Source organism: Euprymna scolopes, chromosome 6, assembly GCF_053919585.1.
Source record: "Euprymna scolopes isolate OS-2025 chromosome 6, ASM5391958v1, whole genome shotgun sequence".
NCBI lineage: Eukaryota > Metazoa > Mollusca > Cephalopoda > Sepiida > Sepiolidae > Euprymna > Euprymna scolopes.
Genome location: NC_136487.1, coordinates 74,286,407 through 74,313,902, shown reverse-complemented (window position 1 = coordinate 74,313,902; position 27,496 = coordinate 74,286,407). Strand labels below are relative to the sequence as shown.

Sequence of the window (27,496 nt, the reverse complement as noted above, 5' to 3'; positions counted from 1 at the left end):
GAAAATACTTTAAGGAATTAAAATATTATAGACACGAGTAGGAATATTATATCTGGGAGAAAGTTTCCAGACTGGAGAGGAATGCCAGTATGGGGAGACTAAGTCACCTGTTTGTGTCCTGCAAGCTTCGAGGATGCCACAGTTAATATGTAGAAACAGCTATTACATGGTTGCGACTCTGAACATTAAGACCTGAAAATAAAGCTACAACAAAAATTGAGTTCTACTGTTACTTGCAGTTTCAATCGGGTGCAAACTGAAGAACAAAGGAACTATAAAATAAGGTATTCCTACCTTTCCCTTTCTCTGTGCATCATCCAGACAAGGATGTTTATACATACCTGCCTTTTTACTTTATTTTATTGATGGCGTTAAACACTCGTCCATACACATGCAGAAGAAATGGCGCATAAAATTATACATGCACGGTTAAGAATATGCTGGATCGTATACACACACTATGTAGCATACATGTTCTCATTCAGTGTTGACATGCCAAGTTTTGTAAAGGGCTGATACACTAACAAATGTCTTGAGTTGCATCATATGATACAATAGTATGTTTTATATACACTGCTATACAAGCAATTTGGGAAGTTTTGCATTATATCAGCATTGTTTGCGTATATTTGTTTTTAAATAAATATACACATATTAAATCTTCAAATTGTTCAGAACTGGTTTGGTTAATTATCCCTGAACCCAGACGGCTTTCAAAGTACTAGTCTACAGTAAATATGGTGACTACATCTGCCAGAGCAAGAAAATAAGTTGAAAAGGATTCAAACCCGAACTACTAAACATGAAATGTATTTTATTCAATAAAATATACTTCAAAGAATGCTGCCTGAATGTACACCTCATCACTCATTGGGGAAAATATTCAAGTAAATTTAATTTTTGAAAATCTTTATAACCAACAGATTCCCAGGAGAAACAAATTTTTAAAATCTTTATTTTGAATGTCTATTAAATTTTGTTTGTGAATTTGGATTTCAATGTTCAAAAAAATGCAGTTCTTACATATTTAAAGTAAAACATTAAAAATGCTTAATTTGGGGCTTGTCTTTCATTACCCCCACCCCCGGATTTTATTCCAGCCTGATGGTGCCAAGACGTTTCTACTAGGATTAATCTTTTTTCACACATGTATAATACGAACGGAGCTAATGATTGCATTTACATTGATATAAGATAGATCTCTTATGTAACTGTTACAAGTTAGATATATTCTGAAAAGAACCTTTTTTAAACAGTTTAAGCATAATGCTAGCCTGAGAACTAATCCCTTTCAAAGGGAGATAACTAATGTCCCTTCACTACATATCTTAAATTGTCCAACTTCTACTCTTTTGCAAATTACTGTTAAATGAAAACTCGTGATCCTTTAAAATATTTAATGTACTGAAAGATGTTTCTGATGTTACTGAAATCAGATGATTTAATACTTGAACAAAAACACATTGTATTGTTTACAAAGAGTAGTTTTTTAGTGGGAGATGAGGATGAGTGCCATAAGCTTCTAGCACAGGCATTGATGACAACCCTAACAGATCTATACTCGCTTCCAACCTTTATGAGAAAGAGGAATGTTACTCAGTTTCTCTTCAACTCTCAGTAAAACGCTCATCTATTATATGGTTGTCAAAAGGGTTGGAGGTCGCTAATCAAAACTGAGCAAGCAATGCAAATAAAATGCTGAAGTTGAAGTCCAATGTAAACGAATTCAAAGTCCAATGTGCAAAGGACAGGAAAGCGGTTTGATCAGTACACGCACACACGGTGATACGCCACCAACACGATCCAGTGTACACAATTACCAACCAGCCGTTCTTTCCTCACCCTTGCCTTCCAAAACGACCTGAATTTATAGTTGTTGAAGACCAACTGATTTGCATATATGCACGAGATTTTGCGAGTTTTCGAGATCATACCATTACAAAACGCTGTCGGCGCCATCTTGGAATTCTTTTCTTATCCTAGCTTCGCAGTGATGACAAAGCACACACTCACACCTAGGTTGTTTGAATGGTAAGCCCTCATTTTCACAGCTTTTGCCACAAATGCTCTTTAAGCGACCTACCCATCAGTGTTCGATAACAAATTTTTTTGCTGGAACAAAGAACCAATGGTCTAATCTCATAAGAAAAATGAGAATCTGAAGACATAGGTTTGTAATCCTCTACCCACTTTCTACTCCCATTCCTGACCATAAGTACCACTTGCTAATCTTCACTCACATTGGCCACAATATATAATTTTCAATTATGTCTTAACACGATGGAGTTCTTCCAATTTTGTTGAACAACTTCAATTCGCTGAGTGATTTTTTATTTCTGTTGGCATGCTGTATATTATGGCGCCCAGGAGTTTGTTTTGCCATATTAAGCGCATCCAATCAGTGCATCCTATTGTCAGGAGCAATTTTCTTTTATGTAGGCTTTTATGTAGGTGGGTGCGGGATTGATATATATATATATATATATAGCAATATTTTAAATTACTATATTTATATATTTTTTATTGTGTATAGTTGAAATTGCTCCAGATAAGGTGTGAAGCCACTTGATGTACAGAGCTAACAAATGATTCTCAAAAAATGGGAGGAGTCTCTGATCTTTTCTCAAAGATCCAGGCTATAGGTAGGAGGAAACAATTGGCAGGAAATTCCACAAGTCTCAGCTTCTTGGAAAGAAACTGAAATAGGAAGCTCTATTCAATGCTGTATCCAAACAGCAAATTATAAACCGCTCTACTAACGAATCAAGCTGAAGCAAGGGGTATCTGACAATTCTGAAGAACACGTGCCATAATGGTATCCATAGAAAAGACTGTGACTAGCTACAAACAGGATGCACCTTCAAATGGGCTGGATTCACCAACCTAAATATAATGATGGTACATATATGGTCTGATAGATTTGTGGAAATAAAGACTAGCCTTGTGTGTGAAAAAGTGCTTAGAGCGATAGAAAACTGGCATTTAGAAGCAGAAAGAACAATGGATCTAACATATGAACACCAAGAAAGATTTGGAAAGATCTGAAACTTCATTGTCTTTTTTTTTTTTTTTTTTTTTTTTTTTTTTTTTTAGAGCAGAGCTGTTAATGAGAACCTTGGGTGGGGGACAGTTTTTTACAGGGTTAAACAAAACGAGTAGTTTCCCAATCGACAACTGAATCCAACTTCAAAAATCAATTGAAGTATGCAGCTAATCTATAATTAATACTCCCTGGAAGATCATTGAAATAAGTTGTGCCTCAAGAACATCAGCATTGATAGAAAAAATTAAGTGATATCATCTAGAGTGACTCTCAATCTTTGAATAGAATCTCACCACCATAACACTGAAATTTATGGTGAATGCCACACTGTTGAATGCCTTGGAAATGTTGAACACCCTGACCCTATCCTCTCCTGAATTAACCATAAACAGACAGCTGCTCGGTTAAAAGATGAACAGTTGAATGAAAAACAAAACCATACTAAATATCACTTAAAACTTTCCAAAAAATATATTCATGAAAACAAGTATTAGGCAGATCTATGTGTAATGAGGTCCTATGTTTTTATGCATAGTAAAGTAGTTCCGGTAATATTACATCTCCTCCCCTTACAAGATAAAGAAAACTTGTTCTGATATTTGTTTATGTACTTATCTTTGACCTAAGTATTCCACGGCCACTTGTAAGATGTTGACTGTTTTGGGGTTCTGAGATATTGTTTGTTAATGTATCCTTCTTGTAATGCGGTGTGGTCATTGAATACCTCACTGGAATATTATGGTCCATTAACTACTCTAGTGAGAATAACATGTTCAGAGATTCTGCTTCATTAAGATTATCTTTTTTTTTTTTTTTTTTTTTTTTTTTTTGTCGCGTCAGTTATTTTCCATATACTTGGGAAACTTCTAATCGGCAATTTTTTACTTAAAAAAATTTTGAATTAAATTTTTTCAGCTTAAACAAGGCCTACTTCCACTTTGAAGTAGGGTTCTATTGGGGACAGAAGCTGCAGGGATATTATGAAGGGAGATTAACAAGATGTCTGTTCACATTACACTTGAACTTCTGCATGTCAGTACAGCTGGGAAAGCAGAATCCCGGAAAGGAGTTCCAAAGTCTAGCAGTTCTGGGGAAGAAACTATTGGAGTAGGATTTCTTACATCTAGGGATTTCTGCAGTGTAGGGGTGGGATTTAGCTGTTTGTTGGAGGTATTTACATTGAAGAGGTACAAGTGCTTGTAGTTTGGCAGAGCATTCAACATTTAAAATACTTGTAGAACAGGCAGAGGGATGCAACATTTCGTCGATGGGACAGGCTGAAGCTTAGATGACAGTTCAGGACCCATCAGGTTGGTGACTTTTTGAACCCTGTTCAGGAATGAGACTAGTAGATGCACCAGCCCAAATGTGTCAACAGTACTCCATACATGGGCAAATGGTGACCTTATAGACGTACAGGATAGTTTCAGGAGTAAGTAGCTTTCTAGCACGGTAGAGCGCTCACCTTCTTTGCAGCAGCCTTGGCAATTATCAGGTATTCATGGTCATTGCTGTTAAATAAGTCTGACAATTTACCATGTTCTGTTGTGGATATTAAATGGCTAATGTTTTGTGCTGGAAGGTTGTCATATTAGACATTTCTTGCTGATATTTTCAATATCGGCATTATTTCACTTCTATACCTGTTCCATTTCAAAATGGGAATAGTTCCATTTCAAAATGGGAATAGTTCCATTTCAAAATGGGAATAGTTCCATTTCAAAATGGGAATAGTTCCATTTCAAAATGGGAATAGTTCCATTTCAAAATGGGAATAGTTCCATTTCAAAATGGGAATAGTTCCATTTCAAAATGGGAATAGTTCCATTTCAAAATGGGAATAGTTCCATTTCAAAATGGGAATAGTTCCATTTCAAAATGGGAATAGTTCCATTTCAAAATGGGAATAGTTCCATTTCAAAATGGGAATAGTTCCATTTCAAAATGGGAATAGTTCCATTTCAAAATGGGAATAGTTCCATTTCAAAATGGGAATAGTTTCATTTCAAAATGGGAATAGTTTCATTTCAAAATGGGAATAGTTTCATTTCAAAATGGGAATAGTTTCATTTCAAAATGGGAATAGTTTCATTTCAAAATGGGAATAGTTTCATTTCAAAATGGGAATAGTTTCATTTCAAAATGGGAATAGTTTCATTTCAAAATGGGAATAGTTTCATTTCAAAATGGGAATAGTTTCATTTCAAAATGGGAATAGTTTCATTTCAAAATGGGAATAGTTTCATTTCAAAATGGGAATAGTTTCATTTCAAAATGGGAATAGTTTCATTTCAAAATGGGAATAGTTTCATTTCAAAATGGGAATAGTTTCATTTCAAAATGGGAATAGTTTCATTTCAAAATGGGAATAGTTTCATTTCAAAATGGGAATAGTTTCATTTCAAAATGGGAATAGTTTCATTTCAAAATGGGAATAGTTTCATTTCAAAATGGGAATAGTTTCATTTCAAAATGGGAATAGTTTCATTTCAAAATGGGAATAGTTTCATTTCAAAATGGGAATAGTTTCATTTCAAAATGGGAATAGTTTCATTTCAAAATGGGAATAGTTTCATTTCAAAATGGGAATAGTTTCATTTCAAAATGGGAATAGTTTCATTTCAAAATGGGAATAGTTTCATTTCAAAATGGGAATAGTTTCATTTCAAAATGGGAATAGTTTCATTTCAAAATGGGAATAGTTTCATTTCAAAATGGGAATAGTTTCATTTCAAAATGGGAATAGTTTCATTTCAAAATGGGAATAGTTTCATTTCAAAATGGGAATAGTTTCATTTCAAAATGGGAATAGTTTCATTTCAAAATGGGAATAGTTTCATTTCAAAATGGGAATATTAGTATAAATATGAAAAATATTTTAAATTTTAGCAATAAAATTTACATTTTATAAAATAAAAACTTTCAAGTCATTTATTAGAACACCTCTTCTAATACAACAGCTGCAGGAATTTTTTTTTTTTTTCCCCCATCTATGAAACGATTGCAAACTTCTGGTGTAACCCTTCCCAATTCTTCAATGAAGTCAAAGCTCTTGCCCTTTGTTCAGTAATTGACAAACCATCTCTTCTCTCCATTGCAAGTATACTCACAATTTAGAAGCCAATTCCTGCTTGACGTAGGCTTTGATTAAAGACCACACTTGTTTAATAGGATTAAACATTGGACTGTATGGTCTCGACCTAAGCACTTCACATCCTAGAAATTCTTCACTAAAAACTTCATGTTTGAGTGACATGGGGCACTGTCAACAACCATCACAACTGAACCCTAATATTGTCTCTTTGCAGCTCTCAAACATTCTCGCATTCAAGACTGTGCACTTTCTTTTTGAAAAGATCCTCTTTGAATTTCATGGTACACGAGGCCATGAGGACCGATACATCCAATAACGTGAATATTGGCACCCTGAGTACTGGCTGAAACTAAGTTACACTGCCTACCCTTTAGAGAATGCTCATCTCTCCTGGAAATATGAACATTAAAGTTTGTTTCATCCATAAATAAAATGGGGTTCCCAGTTAATTGGTAATTCAATAATTTTGAACAAAATAAACGTTTATTTTTATTCTCAATTGAATTTGCTCTCTGGCACAAATCTTACAGCTTTAAGCATGTCATCATATCTAGATGCTTCGCTGCTGTAGATTTGGACAATTTAAACCCAAACTGGGCTTCAATTTAATGTGATCCTAGGATTTTTCCTCCACTAGTGCTCGAATAAAATCCGTATGAACCAGTCTAACCTTACAATTTCTAGGCCCTCTTGTATCAGGTTGATTTCTCTTACTAATCCAGTGACAGTGGTTTTTGGAATAGATTTTCCACTATGGCTTTACAATTTCCATCTTGTATACCTCCAAGATGTGTGCTTTCGTACTTCTGTTATCGTGACTTTCAGTTGACCTAACCATTAGGCTAAAAAATTTAAATCAATATCTTGTAGCACCAAAGATATTTATAAATTGAAATTTTTATTTTAAATTTATTTTGAACAGGAGTATCCCATTTTGAACTGGAAAAGGTATAGTATACATTTCTGGTTTGAAGGTTTAACATCTTGATGGCTGGTCAAAAGAACTTTTGTTGGATCTCTGGAATAATTCTTGTTCCCTTCATAATCATTGATACAATTCGTCCCTTTAGTCAATATGGCCATATTGCCTGTGGTAGTTCCTTAAGCCTCATCCTGTTATGTTTCCTTGTAGTTGAAATATCAAGGCTAACTGTAAATGTTTGAAAAACAACCTGGATTCAAACTTGACACACAGGTTGTTTGTCTGTATCATTAATTATTGTCACCACCGTTTTCAGTGCTCGAGTGGCTTCTTAGAGCATCAGCTAATCATTTCCTGTCCTAGTATATACTGTTTGCATCTTGTCATTTGTAATTTAGGGGATGCATTCGTCAATGGCTTTTGTACGATCATAACTAGTGGCTTATGGTTGGTTAGTACTTTAAACCATGTCCATCTATATGATGGACTCTTCCATTTGATTTCGATGTATGAGCTTCTGTCACAAGTTGCTCGGAAATCCACACTCCATTGTTTATAATGGTGAAGGCTTTGTGTAGAACCAATTTTTTGTATTACTGCTAACCTTTGTCAGTGCAGATGACTACCATAGGACAGAGTATACAGTAGACCGCAGGTTTTTACATCAGTTTCCTTCTAGATACATGTCTTACTGAAGACTGGGGGTGCACCTCCCAGTGAATTAGTGTGCCTCCAGATACCAACTGGAAATTTCCATGGCGTGGTACATACAGTGCCTAGTCTTCCCAAGTGGATACCCATCTGATACTTGTAAGGCTCAATGTTTTACTTCAGTGATCTGGTGTCAATGATTGTGATATATATATATATATATATGGGGTGTTATGTAGCTGTAACTTTTCAGTTGTGCTAGAAGTTCTTTCTATGCATACATCATGCTTTTCAGTGTCTTAGATTTTGATGCATGTGATGGGGAGGGGTTCGGTTTTGTATTGGTGCTGCTCGGTTCTTTCAAACTTGCATCACGATTTCAGCTGTGCTAAAATGTTAACATGAAGGCTTTGCTGATGAATGTTTCTAGTTTTACAAAACATTCCCTGTGATGTTCCCACAGAAAAGTATATCTTAGTCCTCATGTCTTAGAAGTGAAAGATAGTATGTGATAATACATAAGAATTCTTTTAACTCCCGTGTTTGGTAAATGTTTAGCAAGTCTTTGATACTTTCTGATGCCATTTTCACTGAAAGATATACTTTTTGACTTTATTTTTTCATTTTTGTTGAATTAAACTGAAGACCATTCTCGGCTATTTGCATGGTCCCATGTAGAATTTTTCTTATGGTTTGGCATGGACAACGTTATTCTTTTTCTGGTCCATCTTTTAAGAAATATCTTGTAATAGTCCCTCTAAAGCTATCACATTCTATTGTGATTAAACTTACAATTTTATCTGGTTATATTGATTCTAACACGGTCAAGGTCAACCAAAAAATCCTTTTTGAAAGGAGTGATGTTTTACAACTGATTTATATTTTTGTTGTGTAGAAGTTGGAAATTACATTTTGCTTTTTTGAGGTCCAAATTATTTTTCTAATTTGAATTTTAAGACAAAAATGAGTTTAGTTATTTTTCCTTTTTAAAACGTTTTCAGGGTTTATTAGTGAAACTTCAGTTTATCTTTATCAAATCTATTTTCTCAAAATTATGACATTTTAATTGTAATAGCGAATTGTGTACTTCATATTCAATCATGTGTTCTTCTGATTTGGCATGGACAATGTTGTTGGTGATTCTTACTGTGCCATAAACTTGTTAAAGTTTCTGGTCCATCTTTTAAAAACCATCTTGTAATGGCCCATCCAAATGGTAATCTCTGAAAGCAGTAACTATCATAAGATTGAACTGTTAGTTGTTGAAATTCACTCTCCGGATGTGTAAATCAATCAGCTTTGACATCAAATTTAGAAAATTAATTTGATATGTGCAAATTAAGCATTTAACCATGAAACCACTTAAAGCAAAATGATGCATTAGCTTTTCACTAATAGTACACACTTGACAGATCCAGTTTATTAAACGCTGAATAGTTTAAATCTGCAATCGAAATGTTCTTGGTTAGCATGGAATATTTAATGCTTTAAATGGTTTAATTTGCTTTTCTCATGTAAATGCATCTCTGTACATCACCCATTCTTTTGGGATATCAGCACGGGACTTTCTCAGAGGGTAGGCCTAGTAACATCCTTGATTCTATTTCTATCCATTTCCTTGCAGTATTTTAACTAGGATGCAACGTCCTTCCTGACCATTAAATGGTATCCTATGGTCTTGGCTTTATCTAGTATTTGCTTGAGGTGGACAAATATGGTAATTAGCAGCCTGAAGGAAGTTGATTTACTCTTCTACAAAAGCACCAAGAACTTAGAGCAAAGGTTTCAGGTTTTCTTTGGCACTATAATTTCTATTTCCAGTGGGCCTACCTTGCATATGTTCTCTTATCTTAGACACTAAAGTTAGGACTATCTGAAAATATATCTTTCTCCTTAAGTGTGTGTGTGTGTGTGTGGGGGGGGGGGCAATCAATTGGAGGGAGATGTTAGAATAGGCAACAAATCTTAAATGACCTGTACTTCAGAAGTCTGAATAATTGTATAAAATACAATTTTTAGAACTATATAAAACCGTTTGATAAAATGAATAAAAATTCCCAAACAAGTGTCGTATTTGGTATAGTTATTTTAAATATCTATTACTACCATGGTGAGACAGCAGAACGGGTCTTGATTAAAAGATGGAAAAGCGAACACTCGTTTCTGTTTGTAGATTTTCTGAGATACATAAAACTAGGATGTCCAAAGGGCTATAACTCCTGTGACACCAGAAGTTCTTTCATTGCTTTGAAGCATTAGTGTTGGAATTAAAAATGCTACTAAATCTAATCTGGAATCCTTATTCCAATTTTGGTAAAAATTCTAAGATTTTGTTTTAGAAAATATTAAATTTAAAGCTTTTCATGTAGGGCTTCCACTCCTTGTGCTGTCTATTTAACGGATTCTCTTTAACATTGCGATCTAGAGGTTAAAATATTCTATTGTATGTGTATCACATAATCAAACGGTTCATTAACATTCAGTCTGTAGCGCACGGGTAAAACATGCATCATTGTCTTCGTCTCTTCATTATTCAAGTTCATCTCCTCCAAAGGAAATGAAACAATAGGTTATGTATTTGTAATATTGACTTCCCATCTATGCTGCAAGACGTAATTTTCTACACTTAAAGTTGCATTTCTCCCAGCTTTAAAAATGTGAAGATCTTTTAACTTGTTCAACTTTTCCAGTCTTTCTAAACTCTGATTACGTGTATTACTGAGCCATCTCATTTACTCCATGAAATCAAGGCACAAATAAGTAAAGGTGGACCATCCGATTTTTTTTTTTTTTTTTTTTTGCAAAGTTAAAATTTTCCAAATAGTTCCCAAAAATGTTATCTGTAAAAATTGATTTTGCTTTTACATTCTTTCTGATATATATTTTTTTATAAATATCAATAACCACCATAAACATCCAGCGAACTCTGTATTACTGAATCAATATCTGACAATTACAATCATATTACACACCCTTATGCCTAATGGCTGTGTTCTGAAATTGATAACGATTAATTAGTTTAGAGGTAAATCTTATACAAATAAACGTGCCTTATGTAATAGATTTTGATAAAAACTATAACACTGCTGGTATTGTCCAGTTAGAGATAAAATCTATTGCATATTTTATTTTGATAAAATAAGTTTAATCTGGTTATACTGCTTATGAATAACGCTGTTAGTATTAAAAATTATCCGAAAGTTTCTTTTTGTTAATCAGTCTGCCATCACTACATCCCACCTGCCCTGGTAGCATATTTTGATTTCTTGCAACTTTTGGCTCTTGATAAGCAAGATTTTTGGGAAAGCAATCCATGTGTGCAAATTTTTTATACTCCTATTGCAGCCAAGATTCCTAAAGGCCACTAAAATGCTTGCTACTAGCTCTTCATAGACCTTTTACTGTCAAATTTGCCAGTTTGCTAATTTGTGTTCTGATATCCTTAAATGTCAGAAATTCTAATGTCATTGCAATAAACTAGCTCCTTTTCTTTGAGCAAAACATCTTGTGAATTCTTGATGTCTTGTGCAGAAACTTATTTGAACTGCAAAATTTTGGTAAGTTTTAGCTGTCATTGTCGATTGTCTGAATAACTCGAATGACAGTTGTGTACTTCAGTATTTTTTATATCAAAGTTGTAATTATCCAGAATTTTTAGTTTCTATTATTTAACCATCTATTTTCAGGTTCTTAAATCTTAATGTACAAAGCATCAAGATGCAAGTAAATATTAATGAATTTATTTTAATCTTTTTAGTGATAAGTTTCTCTGCAGACAAATACTGTCTCTTCCAAAATCAAAATCGATTGGTATTGAAATCATTAAAATGGATTGGAATAAAAATCGTAAGAACTGTTAAAAGGTAATCAGACTTATTGTTCAACACAGATCTATGTATTTTGTAGTAATCAATGATACTTTGAGAAATAAACCGGGTCTTTTAGACTAGCTGTCCCAATTCAGTATTGTCCGGGTGTATTTTTACTTTGGTTTTGCAATAAAATATTTGTAAATGTATTGGACATTTTTAATTGTTTTTAAGCTAGTTTTAGTACCAAGTCTTTAATTTTATTTTAAATAAGATGTAGCAAATTAAGTGATCAGCATTTTTAATATTCTTACAATTAATATTAACGTCATAATATCTAATGGGATAGAATTTAAATGTGGTATCTGTTCTATCCTCAAATTGCTCAAGTCCTGAAGGACTTCTAAATTTGTCTGTCCAGAAAGCTTTTTGTTCCTTACATTAAGTATACTGACCTTGATTTCCTGATAGGGGGAAGCAAATTATGATGCTGCATGAAAATGAAAAAAAAAAAACTTTATTAAAAATTGTTTTAAATATTGGTGATTGACATTTTGAGAATTCTCCTAAATAGTCTCCCTTTACTATCTGTTCACCAGATAATGCTGTGTGGTTTTGTCTCCATTTTAAAACAAAATATTTTTTCTATTTTCATTGTTGGAATAGCCATTCGTGACTAGATCAATTTTAGTGTCTTGTCCCATCAACAGATCATTTTATTGAGGCTGAATAGTTTAATTTTACTTTTCCAATTGAAAACAATTTTTTTTAAAAATCCAACATTTAAAATTATCAACAGGAAATAAAACATGCTCAATAATAAAAAAAAAAAAAAAAAAAAAAAAATGACCTAGCGATCAGTGTTAGCTATTGCCCGGCAGAACCCTCTTTGAAGATAGTCTGGACACTCATCTGGTTGTGATCTACAGGTGTCTGGCCAAAGTTTGTTGATCCATCCAGTCTGTTTCAGCAAAGCTGCATCTCAAGCAATACAAAAGTTCAGTCTATAAACGTTTAATATAGAATAAACACAGCATGTTTTAAAAGCATGCTAAGATGCAAAAAGTTATTTAAGTGGGTGAGGGGAAGCTTGTTTTGGATAAGTGGCACTAGGTTGAATGGCAGGTTTGCAGAATGGTGTGTTTGCCTGACCAAAACTGAAAAACATTTTAAGCAGTCGCTTAGTGAGACCCTCTCCCCCAAAGGAAGCCATCCAGCCCTGAGAGGCACCTTGGCTTAACTGCTTGATAACTCTCCTGATAACCAACTGCCTGTTTCAAACATTTCTCCCACTCTCTCTGCTCTGCCAAGCCTGGTTCTGACTGCCCTTTCCATCCCTTGAAATCTTTTCACCCTTGACTGCTTCTGGCCTTTTGTTGGTCACTACTTCAGCAACAGAGGTTGACCAAAAGATAAAATTCAGACGGTCTTTTCATGAGTTTAATCTGGAGCCCAGTGAGCAAAGCTACTTTTAACCACAAAGGTTGATCCCAGCGTTACTTTCCTTCCTCTGATTAAGCATCTAACAATTGCAGGTCCTTCATTCCCTAACAAAACATACTGCACAAGCTGAATGCCTGCTGGCCACTTTCTCGAGTATCTAAGATCTTTCAGTACATGGGTTTGTCAGGACGATCTGTCATGGATTTACTTTTCCCTACAAGTAAACCTTAACTAAATATTCAAAATCACAGTATTCACAGCTCAAATAAGGTCTTGATATGGCTAACCCACTCTTTTTAAAAATTTTTTTTTTTTTTTTTTTTTAGGAAAGGTGCACCTTAAAGTGATGTTGCCTTAGTAACATCACTAAGTTGGATACTCCACCAGACGAGATGAATTGTCCTGGAATTCAGTAATACAAAGAGACCACAAAATGAATTGGTCAATTGGAGAATGGAAAATTTTAATTTTCTCAACCCAACAGTTGAGAGATAAAGGAGGCTTAATAGAATATTCCAATATCTATGCATCTCATATAGAAATTAGTTAGTCCCTAGGAAGGGACCCCTTGATTTTGGAGAACTTCAACTGAATTAAAATGAAAGCAAAAATCTATACCTCTTTTATAGATACAATTGATGTGGGGAAATTTTCTTAGACAATATTCATTGTTTTACTTTGTGCTATGTCTAAACATTGTAGTGGCCTAGGAGACCAACCACCAGGAAGTTCCTAACTGGAAACTAAAGTCTTAAGTTCAATTCTATGATCTAATGAGTATTCTGGGAAGTTAAGGTTAGTCTGCCTTTTTTTTTTTTTTTTTTTTTTTCAAAGCTTCAGTGGCAGCAGTACTTCATATTTTGACATACTTGGCTTTTAGAGAGAGAATTGCTTCAGTAGTGAGATGTCTTCTGGAGCGGTAAAAGAATCCTACCATTTTCCCAGTGGCCTGAGCAACAGACTTTATATACATGTTCATTTCAAATCAGGAGTAAAGGTCAAACCCAGGAGCTTGTCAAAACATGAAGCCTCCTCAAGACGAGAGCCATCCATTTCAATTGATACTAGATGAGGTACAGAGCATTGATGTAAAGTTAGGAGCTTGGGTTTAGATGCATTAAAAGTAACCAGCCATCTCTTCCCCACTGAACGACTCGCTCAAGATCAGAGAGGGAATCAGAGCTTTGTCCTTTACGGCCTTTGATGTGTTGCCATAGATGGTCGTGTCATCAGCATAGATGTCAACGAATGAATCATGTGTTTTGGGAGATCATTGATGTAGATCAGGAAGAGAGTTGGGCCCAGGATGGACCCCCTGAGGGACTCCAGCATTAATACTCTAGGCCTCTGATTACTAGCCATCAACCACTACTCTTATGAACCTATCAGAGAGAAATGATTTAATTATTGAGAAAACATTTCCAGTTATACCGTAGCTGGAAATCTTATGAAGTAGGCCCTTATGACAAACCTTATCGAAGGCCTTTGATATGTCAAGAGCAATTGCCCTAGAAAGGAAGCCTTTGTCGAGATTCACTAATCCTATGGGATATAACTGTTAGCACATCAACTGTAGATCTAGATGAACGGAAACCATATTGCATGTTACTAAGGAGGTTATTTCTGCTGAGGTGGTTGACTACTTTATTTAATATGGATTCCAGTAACTTACTCATGACCCAAAAGACTTATTGGTTTGTACTGAGAGGGGGATGATTTATCACCTGAGTTCTCAAATACAGGGCATACTGACAAGGTTTTCCTTAAGGCAACGCTTAAACAATTTTGTAAGTATGGGAGCAAGTTCTGGTTGAAGCTTTTTCAACACTATAATTAGAATGCCGTCTAGGCCAGTTGCTTTACTGGGATCAAGTTTCTTGATTAATTTGGCGACCTCGTGCACAGATATTTGTATGTTGGATAAGATGTTGTCTGTTGTAGGAGGAAATACGGGGAGTTGATGTCCTTCGTCGCAGAGGGTAGAGTTAGCTGCAAAGTTCTTGGCGAATAGTTTGGCCTTGTCTGATGCTGAGATAACCCCAGGTCAATTGATGATGGTTGGGATGGAACGCACGCTTCTGTTCAGGATCCTGTTTGCTATTTGCCAAAATTGGTGGGAACCAAGCCGCTGCTCAGCTATTTTAGATTTGACGGACTGAGCATATAGCTCTCTTGCATTTTTTATTACTCTTTTACAGTGGTTGCTGGCAGTCCTGAAGGCAGTTTTAGTCTCAGTACATCTATTACGTTAGTAGCTATGGAATGTGATTTCTGTGCTCAATGGCAGCAGCACATTCTAGGGAGAACCATGGCTGGCTGTTAGGATTTTGTTGGAATTTTTTTGATGGTATGAATCTGTCTATGCCTACAATTAACCATTCAGTAAGGTCTGATACTAGAGGATACATCCTTTTTAAACATGGAATGCAGAGGTAGATCAGATATGAATGTATGGAAGCTATCCCAGTCAGCGATAGAGTATCGATATACAGTACGGTGGAGAGGTACATCTGAAGACTTATTGAATATCATTTTTATCTTAACTGATACAACTGTGATCGGAGGATCCTAGAGGAGATAGAACGGAACCTGAACAAAGCTCAGGGGAAGTTGTGAGAAAAAGGTCTAGAAGGTTTGCATACTGACCAGTAGTATCGGGCACACGGGTGGGTTCGTGAACAATCTGAGTGAGGTCATAGGCAATGGCAAAATCATGACAAAACCTCCCCTCGTCATCGGTTTTATTTGAGTGGGTCAGCCATTCCACATTATGGACATTGAAGTCGCCGCAAATGTGAATGGTAGCCAAAGGATGAGCAGACAGGATGAAGTCAATTTTCTTAAGGACAGTAACCCTGCTGTTGTGTTGAAAGCATATCTGATTGCATATCCAAAACTTTCAAATCGATTTGGACGCACAGGGGACACTCTTCCAAAAACTTTAGCTTATCTGGGACAATCTTGTACTGTAATTGTGTTCTTGAAAAATTTACTTTTTTGGTCTCTAATAAGCATTGGAGTTAATAAGTGGAAAATGTTGGTATAGACATGTGTACCTGCAAAAGTACAGGATTTGAAGAAAGCCATCAGTTGTTGAAGATGGACTTGCAACTCTTCACTACACTACTTTCAGGATGGAATGCAAGTTCCCTTGTGGTTGCAATTCCTTAGGAGGCCACAAGACTCCTTGCCTTCACAGATCTAGTGTAATGAAAATAAAGTGATTACTAGAATTAAATGGGAGATTATACTTTTATATTTCAACATAAATCAATGTTCGTAATGTGGTTTCAAAAATCTAATTTTAGATCTCTTGCATTTCAAAGTTTATCTCTGATTATCTGCATTCTGATAGTGTTGTTTATAAGTATCGTTTATTGTGGTTTGTTGTATTTTGTGGGTAAATGGGCCGCAAGGCATATTCTGCAGTGTTTATGAACGCACTGTTGCTAAGCATAGCACTGATTACTTTAAAGTATATGCTTTATTCATTTTCTATTATAGATGGATTGATAAGGGAGATGTATATGTAGTTGTAAATCTCCTGGTTAATGTAATGTTTTTAAGTGAAACATTTTTTCGCTTGTGAAGACAATTTGGTTCCCTGTCTATATTAAATAAAAACAAATGGAATCCTCAGTTTATTGAGCTCTTAGAATTTGTAAACAAAGAAATTGTTTAAATTTCTTTGTTTACAGATTCTAAGCCTCATAGAAAGTTCAGATGATCATGCTAAGTAATGGCTTGACATTTGGGAGTTTCCAAAATCAGGGTTGATATGCCAGATGTTTACCAGCACAATCGAGTAATAACTCCATGGCTGGATATGTGTATGTATAGGTTAAATTGAATAAATGAAAGGAATGCTTGACTCAACCATTTGGAAATAGGTAAGTCGGATATACTGACGGGGGGGGGGCGCATGCATACAGTTTTAGGCCTTTACATATATAAATTTGAGTTCTGCACCATGCAAAACTGTTAAATAGATATGCACAGAAAATTTGGGACAAATATGCTAAGTCCTAAAAAAGAGGCTTTTTTTTTTTTTTTTTTTTTTTTTTTTTTTTTTTTTTTTTTTATTATTAGCCCTAAAAGAGCCCCTAGGGCACACCCAAGAATTATGAATTACAACTAAAATTATAAAAATCATTTAGTTGAAACTTTTTCAGAAAAGTTTTATAAAAATCCAAAGCATCAAGTTTTTTTTTTTTTTTAAAAAAAAAGAGATGTCCAATTTTGGAAATAACTTACAGAAATCTGAAGGACTAGAATTTTTCTTTAGATCAATGATATAGACAATGTATGTTGATGCGTAAATTAGGCAATGCACTTCGTTGAACTTTTAAGGGCAATAAGTAGTTTGATATACATAAATGTGGATACTTATCGTGATACCTGCGAAGGCTTGAATGCAGATGTAAGTATAGAAAATGTGATTTCCAAAAACTTGTATATGTACAGTTTACAGAAAAAATAAAGATCAAAGTAAATAAAATGGTCTGTGAAAGGAGTAGGCATCTACAAAGATGCAGCCTTGGAATGATCATGGTCAAGTATGCCACCATGTATATGAGTGGAGAATTTGGTGCAAGAGGCCAATGAGGTTTTTTTTTTTTTTTTTTTTTTTTTTTTTTTTTTGATAGGAATTGATGCAGTCAACATTTTTTGCCAGGTGCTTGTCCAAATTGTAAACTCCTACAATTACTGTCCTATGGGAAGATGTGATAATTCATATAACAGCAGAATGAAAGGGGGGTGCAATACCATGGGTGCCAAAATGAAACTCCTCTTCATTTTGGTCTTCATTGGACAGATATTTGCACAAATGGATAAGGTTTCAATTTGCTTTCTACAAATCCAAAAATGAGGTGTCGAAATGTGCTGGGTGAGAAATGAATGATGGATATATAAATTCCATGATTTAATGTTGTTGAATGCAATCATACAACCAGATAACACATCCGCTGGATGGCTCCAGGTTAAGGGTCTTTCTAAACGCAGTCTATCCACTTCCTCCAATGCATCCTTGTTAACTTTGATCAGGTCAGGATGAATTTTTACTAATTTAACACGTTCCTGCATCCCTCCTCTACTGGTACATGTGTATAGGTGACCAGGCTGAACAGGAAAAGAATGTTTTGAATTGCTTGACCAATCTAAATCTGAGATTTTGTTGAATGTTAAGGGCAATAAGGTCTCCCTGAGTTATGTATGGTTATTCCATGTGCTAGAATTAATGGATACTGCTTTCTGGTAACCATAACATGAGAATGCTTTTTTTAGGAAAAGTAGGTGCTTGAGCTCGAATAAGGACGCAATTTGCCAAAGAAAGGATTCTGCAAGACTTCAGTTTTTCTTGATTTGGGATTGTCAAATCGGACATAAATGGTGCCATTCAACAAATTTGATCTGCTGAACTGAAGGGATTGTCATGCCAAGAGACCCATTGACCAAGTGGTCATCAATGTCCAAGTTAGTTGCTAACATGCAATGTGCCCCCATTAGGGTGTGAGGCAAGTTAGCTGTTTCATGCAATGGTTTTTCCTGAATGGATAAGAACATGTGATATAAGCATGTTCTTGTCCACTCATCTTTGGATGAATCTTTGGCAATAATTGTAAACTTTTCAGAAGACGGCCTGTAAAGCTTTCTCATTGCACAAGTGAGTCGAGCGGTTTAAGAACAGTCATGTACTGCTGAGGCCACTGATGTCTGTATTCTGCAATGCATACAGCACTTCCAAGTCATCAGGGGTATGGGACCCAACTTGAACCCTGACAACACCTGCAAAGACTGTCTAACTTGTACCTTCCTTGTGGCAGACGCACTTTAATTTGCACAAGAGCAGCATAGGTGCTAGGTTTAGGAATGGAGTATGCTGCATCTTGTATAATTGTAGGAGTTGCAAAAAAAATCCCCCAGAATGTATGATGGACACGCCTCTAAAAGGCAATGTGTTTTCCTTGATGACTTGGAGTCTTAAATTAAAGTTGCATAGGGTATTGCAACTTGCCATTGACACCTCCATGTATCAAACGCTTCAGAAAGCGATATTTGATGCGCAGAAGATAGATCAAGATTGCTAAGGTGTTTGTTGGTGACACAACCATGCAGTGGTAGCTGGAGTGTTGAATGTAGGGCAGTACTTCAAATGCGACTTGCAGCTGTCTCAGTAGAAACCGTGATAGCAACAGATGGCTGATTGAAGTTCTGGTTAGAGAACTTCAACTTCAAAAAAAAAAAAAAATTTTTTTTATACTTTGCAATGATTCTTATGACATGGCTCTCACCGACATCACTACCACTCAAAGACGTAGAATAGCAGCAGTGACGAGTGCATTATGACTATGGAAGCTAAGATGGGTGTAACACATGACAGTCAAAGAAGTCTTTGCTTTTTGTTCGGGTCTCTGCACATTCCATAAATTGTCATTTGGCAGCTGGTAGTCTTCCAGTGAAACGTTTGCAGCTGTTGCGTGATTATGGATTGAAAATGGTAGAATCACTGCCTTCACCATTCTCCTCACTGTCTTCGTCATCTGATAACCTCACGTCTGCAAACAAGTCCTCAGCAGTTAATGGAAATGAACTTTTTTATAACTTTTCGAGTTATGAGCCAAAATATGAGTTCGCCATTTTTTTTCTAAATTTTCTGCTTATCTGGTAGCTTCTTTGAAAAATTTTTTTTGTAAAATTATTTCCGAACATCTGTTTTCATTATTTTTGCTAAATTCTGTTGATATGAGCAGGTAACTTTTTTGACAATTGCACCTCCAAAACAGCCCAAAAACTCTGATTTCGGGATTTTCTGACTTGGTATTGTTATGAACAATATATAAAGATACTCTAGGGACTCTCACCTTTCGGGGAGGGGGGGGGGAATTTTCAATTCAGTGCATCTGTTCGAAAGTTTTATTTGTATATAATATATTATAATATACAGGGTGTCCGTAAAGTTACTATACAGTCTTACAAGTTACTATACAGACACCCTGTAATATATTAACAGTACAGTAAGATATTGTAACAAAAGAAATAAAGAAATAACACCTTTATGTTTATAAAAATCTCAGAAAATACACATGTTACATCCGAAAAGACTGTAACAATCAAGGCAAACAATTTCTATGACAAATATTCAAATTGGAGGCATTCAGCTTCAATACATTCTCGACAACGCGACACCACACTCTGACAAACTTTGGTGCACAAGTCACGATCAAGGTTGGCAAATGCATCAATAACAAATTGTCGAAGATCTTCAACACTTCTTGGCTTTCTCGAATAGTCTTTGATGACTCCCCCAGACAAAGTCCATTGGCGTTATGTCTGGAGATCGTGGAGGAAATTCAATGGGCCCTCATCTGCCGATCCATTTATCAGGAAATGTCTCCTCCAGTAAATTTCGGACAGCTGTAGCATAATGGGGTGGGGCTCCATCCTGTTGGAAGTAAAAGTTATTGAAATCTGGTCGTTGTCTCAATGCCGGTACGATGAAATTTCTGTTTGTCCAGGTACCTTTCTCCTGTAACAGTTCCGTCGAAGAACTGTGGACCCACAATCCCATCAGATGATATTCCTGCCCAGACAGTTATTCCAGGCTGGTTCAATTGGGACGTGATTGTAAAATGAGGATTTGTGTCACTCCAATAAACACAGTTGTGACGATTTACATGTCCCGAAAGTTTGAATGTGGCTTCATCAGTCCACACAATCTCGTCCAAGAAAGTGGGATTTTCCTCACATATCCTGACGATCTGTTCGCAAAACTGAGACCTGCGATCAGGATCATCCTCAACAAGTCCTGTAAAAAAAATATTAACTATTAATACAAATATAATGCAATAAGACTGTATAGTAACTTTATTGACACCCTGTATATTATCATAATATATATTATATATTTATATTAACATTTAGAATTTTATTAATTGTTGAATTTTGTAAATCTATACTATCGTCTCATAACATTCTTTATTCCCCCCCCCCCCAACAAAAGGAGGGCGGAAATAAACCAAAACATTGAAAAGGTTAACATATCTAAAAAGATTAAAATAAAATTACTTAATTAGAAAAACAAAAACTGATTTAAAGTTTAAAATAATTTAATCATTCGAGTTTTTGCTTATGTTGATTAATCTATTCTGATCTTGGGTGTTAGCACATTTTGGTCACTGCGACCTTTGGGTGTTGGACCTGCTTCTTTTCTTACTAAGGAAAGAGGATTGGCTCTGCATTACAAGAATTCAAACCGTTTGTTTGAGGGTGGGTCAGTAGAGCATGAAGGTTCAATTAGCGTCACTAAGATATTTGTTAAAAGTTTTTCTATGGCTCAATTTTTCAGGATATCTACTAATAATTAATATTAGTGAAAAATGTTTTATAAAACGGGACCGATGCCTGTAGATTTTTTTTTTTTTTTTTTTTTTTTTTTTTTAAGCACGATGTAAGGGAGCAACTGTGAGAAAATTTTGCTATTGTGAAGTTACCTCACTTGGGATGGGCATATATCAAGTTTTCTTTTTCTGTGATTTTTGACTAATATTATTTTTTTTTACCATATGTGCCGCCTCTAAGTTTTCTGATCCGACATCTTCTGTATCCAGTATTTTGAGATCATCCCACATGGGAATGGTTACTTTTTTTTTCACATGTTCAGTTAGGGCTGATTTTTCGATTTCTCCATGTGACAGCTCTTTGGTGTTCAAGTCTGCCTTTTGAGGGGGCAGCATGTTTGACCTTTGTAAAGTTTCCCACGTTTACACAATCATAAATGCAGTTTTTGTCAAGAGTTTTCAGTTAGGGGTTTTACATGCATCAGGTATTTTTCAGAGTTGCTCTTAAACGCTGTCCTAATATCGCACTGACTGCATATTGTAATGTTTTCGAATGTGTCCTTTGAGTATGATGTGCAGACCATGGTGGGTTTTTGGGTGGTGCCTCTTGGCATTTGATCTGGATTTTGTCATGCTCTCTGGGTAGTTGTTTCGATGAAGGGTTATTTGACTACCACACTCCTGATATGTAGTGTTATTACATATTGAACTATACCTTTCTTCACAGCCCGTGGGTGGTGTGAGTTATAGTTAAGGTATTATCTTTTAAAGGTTTTTCGGTATATGGATTTCGTGAAGCTCTGATCACTGCAGGAAGGATAGTTTGTTCCTTTTCCATGGTCAACTGAATGATGGATTGAGTTCACATGTTCCAGTAGTACTTGGACGTCCTTCTGGTGAGGCCAGAGTGTGTCCTTCACATATCGTAACCACATTGTGGGTTTTTGTGAGGCTGATCTTATTGCCAGTTCCTTGAAGTGCTCCATATATATGTTGGCTAGTACTGGCAATAGTGATCCTAGAGACAGGCCTTCATATCAGTTCCTATCATGAAATGTGTGTTTACGTAGAGATAGCATATCCATTTAAGTTGATTGGGATACATGTGCATTCTTTTAGTGTGGTATCTGAGGTCAGGTTTTCCCATACTGTTAGTCTCCTCAGTAGGGACTTCTGTGAATCCTCACTACGTCTAGGCTCACCATCTGGTTGGAATAGATAGGAGCATCATTGATTATCTCAAAGTGAGTTCTGGGTGTATGAAAGATTTGTCTATGTAAGGTGTTATTATTCTCGCTAGGAATCGGCTCAAAGGGTAGCATGCTGATGATAGGTCTAATTGGGATGCCATCTTTATGGATCTTGGATAGACTATATAGGTATGGTAGCCTGCTGTGGTGTTGAGTCAGTTCTCTATATTTTTACACGGGATATTAGATGTTAGATCCTGTAGAGTCTGAGATATTCCTTTGTCTTTTGGTTTGAATTTTTTTTTTTTTTTTTTTTACTTCTCAGTCCATTGCCACAGTGGCACTACATTTGTTAGCCAGCAGTATTATGTTGTCACTGCGCAGTGACTTGATGGTTGATATTTCTTTTGAGAGGTTGGGGGTTGGAGGTTTCAATTTCACTCTTACACGTATCTAACAGAATACAAGACACATATCCAAGGTTGCCTAGATCTTTCATACAAAAGAATTTAAGGTCAAATTACAACCAAAAAACTGGAAAAGCTAAAGACAAAACTCCCAAGTCCACTATCCACCAGTAAAAGCCATTGTCAACCTAAGTAAACAATAACTAACACCTGAAGAATCGGAGGCTACATAAAGGCCTCAACTTTGCCATAACCAAGTGAATTGTTTACTTGGACATAACTCCAATAGAAGTAGCCCTTAACTGACCTAAGACACAGGGAGATGAACTTGGATGGAAAGTGAGACATACACTAGAAAACTCAAAACCCAACTGTCCACTAAAATTCACCCCCCCCACTCCAAAACCTAACTGTCCACTAATTTTGCTGATGTTTCCTTTTGTTAGAAGACGAAAATGACTTGTTATAATATTATGACCATGTGAGACTTGTTCTGGGTGTTCACGCAATACAACCTTGTATTGCGTCTAATGTAGAGTTTCTATTATGTGCTATACATGCCTTTCTGTTTGTCTGGAACTTGCACTTTTTGTGGCAAGGTACTTTCTGTAAGGTATTATCTGCCAGGCAACATTCCTGTGACTGCTTCATTTTCTGAAGCTAGTTGTCTCTGAACAGCTTTTCTAGAAACTTTACTTTTCAGAAAAGTAAATAAAAAAAATCATGGATTAAATATTTCATTCCAGTGGTAACATGTAAATAACTGAAAGAAAATATTTTATAGAATCAACTGGTGTAAAAACTTTCAGAATTCATTGAAATTTGTATACTGACAGTTGATTGTTGACTGGCTAATCATGCCGGCATTTTCCAGTATATTTAATGTAATTTATTTCTGAAGCTTTATTTCAAATAATTAACCCAATTGTTATAAAATGTTTTAAATCCGAGGCCATGATGCTTATGACTAATAAAATTGTTGGATGTAAATGGCTAGCAAGACGTGTAGCTTTACTAGGAATAGTCACAAATGACTTTCTATTTGCCTTTAACATTTGTAAGTCATTACTTGGTGGAAAGTAGTTTAACAAAAAATAATGGCTGAATTGTTTGCAAATAAACCAAAATGTATTCTGGTAGATTTAATTTGCTAATTAAAACATTAGCATTGTTTCTGCATGAACTAGAAAAGGAGGTTAGTATGCCATAAAGCAAATACGTTTTTGCCGGTAAATACTCTAAAGGATTGATTATTGAAAATTTGTCAATGTTGGTCGGATCATTGAAGATTACAACAGTTTTGTCACTTCAACTATATGTAGAGTTGCCTCACTTGTCTGGGTAGGTGATGTCATTTAAGTTTCAAGAACTTGGAGTTATCTCCCTTTGAAATGAGCATAAAAACACTCGTTTTTATAAACAATCATTGTCATGTAAATAAACCCGACGTCGCTTCTGTCTGTAAGACTAAAAAAAAAAAGTTAAGTGTTAATTTTTGTCAACCGTTGATGACTTCCTGTACGAGTTTTATTTGAAACTAACAAGGTATGTTTTAATTCATAATTAACTATCAAAGGTTATTAACCTACATTTACTATCAAATATTTTTCACTATTAAATAACCCGAAACTGAGGTTGATACGTAGTGATTTTATTTTTACACTATAAGATGTTTACATTTAAGCTGGAGCGGGTGGATATGTCATAAATTCAGATTCTTTTAATCTATGGCCTCGAAAGAAATGTATAATTAAAGAGTAAGACTTTCTCTTTAAGAGAAAGGTCATCTGTCAATTCAATCACTGAGGCTTCATTAATAAAATTGTGCTTTTAAAAATACATACAAACCTGAAACAAGTTTGACAAGTTATGTTTAGGCTTCTGATTATACCATGACCTTAATTAGGATCTGTAATTAAGTCTAATTTTTAATGGTATTAAGTAAAAATTAGTAATTGAAAATAGGTCTTTTTTTTTTTTTTTTTTTTAAATTATGAAAGTTCTGAGAAAAACTGGTATTTAAAATGTATTTAAAAATATTTAACTGATTCTGCTTATGAACTTTCAACTAATGTAAACCTTATAAACTTCAAAGTAACCTAATATAGGTAGCCATTTGTAAAAATATAAGCTGAAGTAAATTTACAAATTAAGTACTGTGAATAAATTAATGTAAAGGTGTCATTTGAAAAGTAATTTAAAATTTGTATCTAGCAAATTATGGGTTAAATTTAAATACTATGGTATTTTTGTGAGGACTAAAATAGGCCTCAAAAGTCCGTCTGCATCCTGACATGTTGAGGGCAACACTGGACGATTACTTCCTCGGTAAGTAATTTTCTGAGGTGAGGCTTTTCCCATTTAAATAACAGGAATCAATTCCCTAAGAATGTCAAATAACAGAACCATTGTTTTCCTTTGTGTGTATTCTAATGATCTTTCCCTCTGGGATCATGTTTGTTTTCTTGGCTTAATTTCTTCTGTACTCAACTTGATGTGATGAACGTAATTTTGAGCTGGATTTGGACCAATTTTTTTACTTTTTATTGTAATATATTGTGCATTCTAACTAAGTGTATAGTCACACCAATTACAGAACGATCTAGAATAGATTTGCTTTAATTAATCAAATAAGTTCACCGGTTCTTTTAATTTTTTTTTTTCTTTTTTTTTTTTTTTTTTTTTCTCCTCCTCCTCCTCCAAACAATTTGCATTTTCTTGCTTAATCAGAAATCTGCAACATTTTTACAATGCTTGCTTGATTTGTTTGAAAAAAAAAAAATAACATAGATCATATTTGCTGGAAGAGTAGTTAGACTAGACTAAATCTTAAACCCCATAGACTCAAAAAGATAGTATTTGATGCTCACCCTTTGCTTAGTTAAACCTTCAACGTTTATAAAATGATAGGAGCAACCTAAGGAAAGGAATTACAATCTCCCCTATATCTTGGGAATGTGAATGGACTCTGATCACCCTTGGATATGGTAGACTACCTTACTTGAACAAGGGTCAAAATGTTTTATTTTAGGTGTCTAACATTTTTATGCCTAAGCAACATACAAATTACCATTCAAAATCCTCTCTCAAAACCAGTGCAAAGTTCTCACCCACTTTTCACCAAATTTTATCAGTTTAACTTCTATAGGTTGATATGCATATTCAGATATCAGAAAATGAGAACAAGCTAAAGAGGTCCCATCTGTAAAATTCCTTCAGTTGTTGACCAGATCTTGCTTTTTATAATGGCAAGAAACAATTTTATCATAGGAGCTCCATTATAAAAAAGAAAAATGGCTGCAAAGATAAATGGTGTTCAACATACAAATCATGAGGTCTTCAAACTTGAATCCCTCTTAGGGATAATTCTTTGTTTGTAGTTGAATTTGAAAAGACTAATTTTTTTTGATGTCCTGCTATATATATATATATATATATATATATATATATATATATATATATATATAAAAACCATTTAGTCAGTAAGTCATTCAATCACTGCATCAACTTGCAAATTTTTCGGATTTAAAAACAGTATATTACATCATGGCTCCCCAGCAGTGTTGATCAAACACCACCTCCCTTAATCTAGGGGGGAAAACGGTACAAATATTAGATGTAGTTTCCTATTAATTACTTTATCTAACCTATTCATGTTATAAAAATGAATTTTTTACCTGTGAGATTCATCTGTTTCCAAATTCAAAATGGATATATTTTAATTTACCAGTCTTGTATTTATAAGATTAGGATTAATCCATTTGACTACTTATCACCCCCCACTATGATTAGTATTTTGTATGTTTACATTCTTATTTATTGAAAATTAAATATAAAGGTTAAAAATATTTATACATTTTATACATTTGGATTTCCTTTACTATGTTCCGTCTAATTTTAAACGATTCAAAAGCATCAGGATAACGAACAAATGCTTTATTTAACTGTTTAAATATTTTAGTTTTATCCCACCTTGTTTTATCATCCTTATTACTAAGTTAGAAACTGGTGGTATAAAATCTATTAATTTTAAAGTAACGCGAGCTATCCTCAAAAACTGACATAATGGTTCCATAAAACATTAAAACAGGGCAGGTAATATCTTTGTGCGGCATACATATATTTGAAAGGGGGAAAGTTTCTTTTAGCAAATATTTTATAAAGAAAAATCCCATCCTCAATTTTTATATCTAGATCCAGAAATGTAGCCTGTTTTCCTCTGTTCACAATTCAATTCTAACTCCTTGGATATAAGATGTTTATTTTTGTTCCAGATTCGTTATCGTTTATACATATAAGGTCATCTATAAATCTTCTACACCCACGAAAATTGTTTTCGATATATCATTTTTTATTTGTGATGACATATATACTAGTCTATGTAAATACAGATTTGCCCCAAATGGTGCAGGATCCAATCCCATTAGATACTTATCGTTCGGAGCAATATTCTATTTCCTATTTGAAAAACATTCTTTAATAAGATGACTTAGGTATATTTTTATACCTTTTGCTATTTTTATTTTGACGTTAAATGGGTTGGTAAACAGCAAAACAAAATAAACCAAATACAATACGCAAAAGTCCAGCTAGTATTT

The 27,496-nt window shown here is 34.8% G+C and overlaps 2 protein-coding genes across 4 annotated transcripts in view; one reads left to right on the top strand and one right to left on the bottom strand.

The window, feature by feature from the left end:
• The window catches only part of LOC145277698 (intraflagellar transport protein 52 homolog), an 89,633-nt gene that overhangs the window by 16,648 nt on the left and 45,489 nt on the right, over nt 1-27,496 (top strand). The window contains exon 1 of one of the 3 annotated variants that reach the window (XM_080129392.1): nt 24,296-24,443. The exons of 1 other annotated variant lie outside the window; for it this stretch is intronic. Coding sequence is in view for 1 of the 2 variants with exons in the window: in XM_080129388.1 (XP_079985514.1) it covers nt 25,193-25,226 (34 nt within the window). In the remaining variant the exon portion in view is untranslated. Of the gene's footprint in view, nt 1-24,295; nt 24,444-24,985; nt 25,227-27,496 lie in introns of those variants that run through there. One more of the 3 variants, XM_080129388.1, reaches the window with a different exon arrangement.
• LOC145277699 (uncharacterized) overlaps nt 20,007-27,496 on the bottom strand; it is a 29,152-nt gene continuing 21,662 nt past the window's right edge. Inside the window, exon 2 of the mRNA XM_080129393.1 lies at nt 20,007-20,769. Within this exon, the coding sequence (XP_079985519.1) occupies nt 20,423-20,769 (347 nt within the window). The 3' untranslated portion in view covers nt 20,007-20,422. The remainder of the gene's footprint in view (nt 20,770-27,496) is intronic.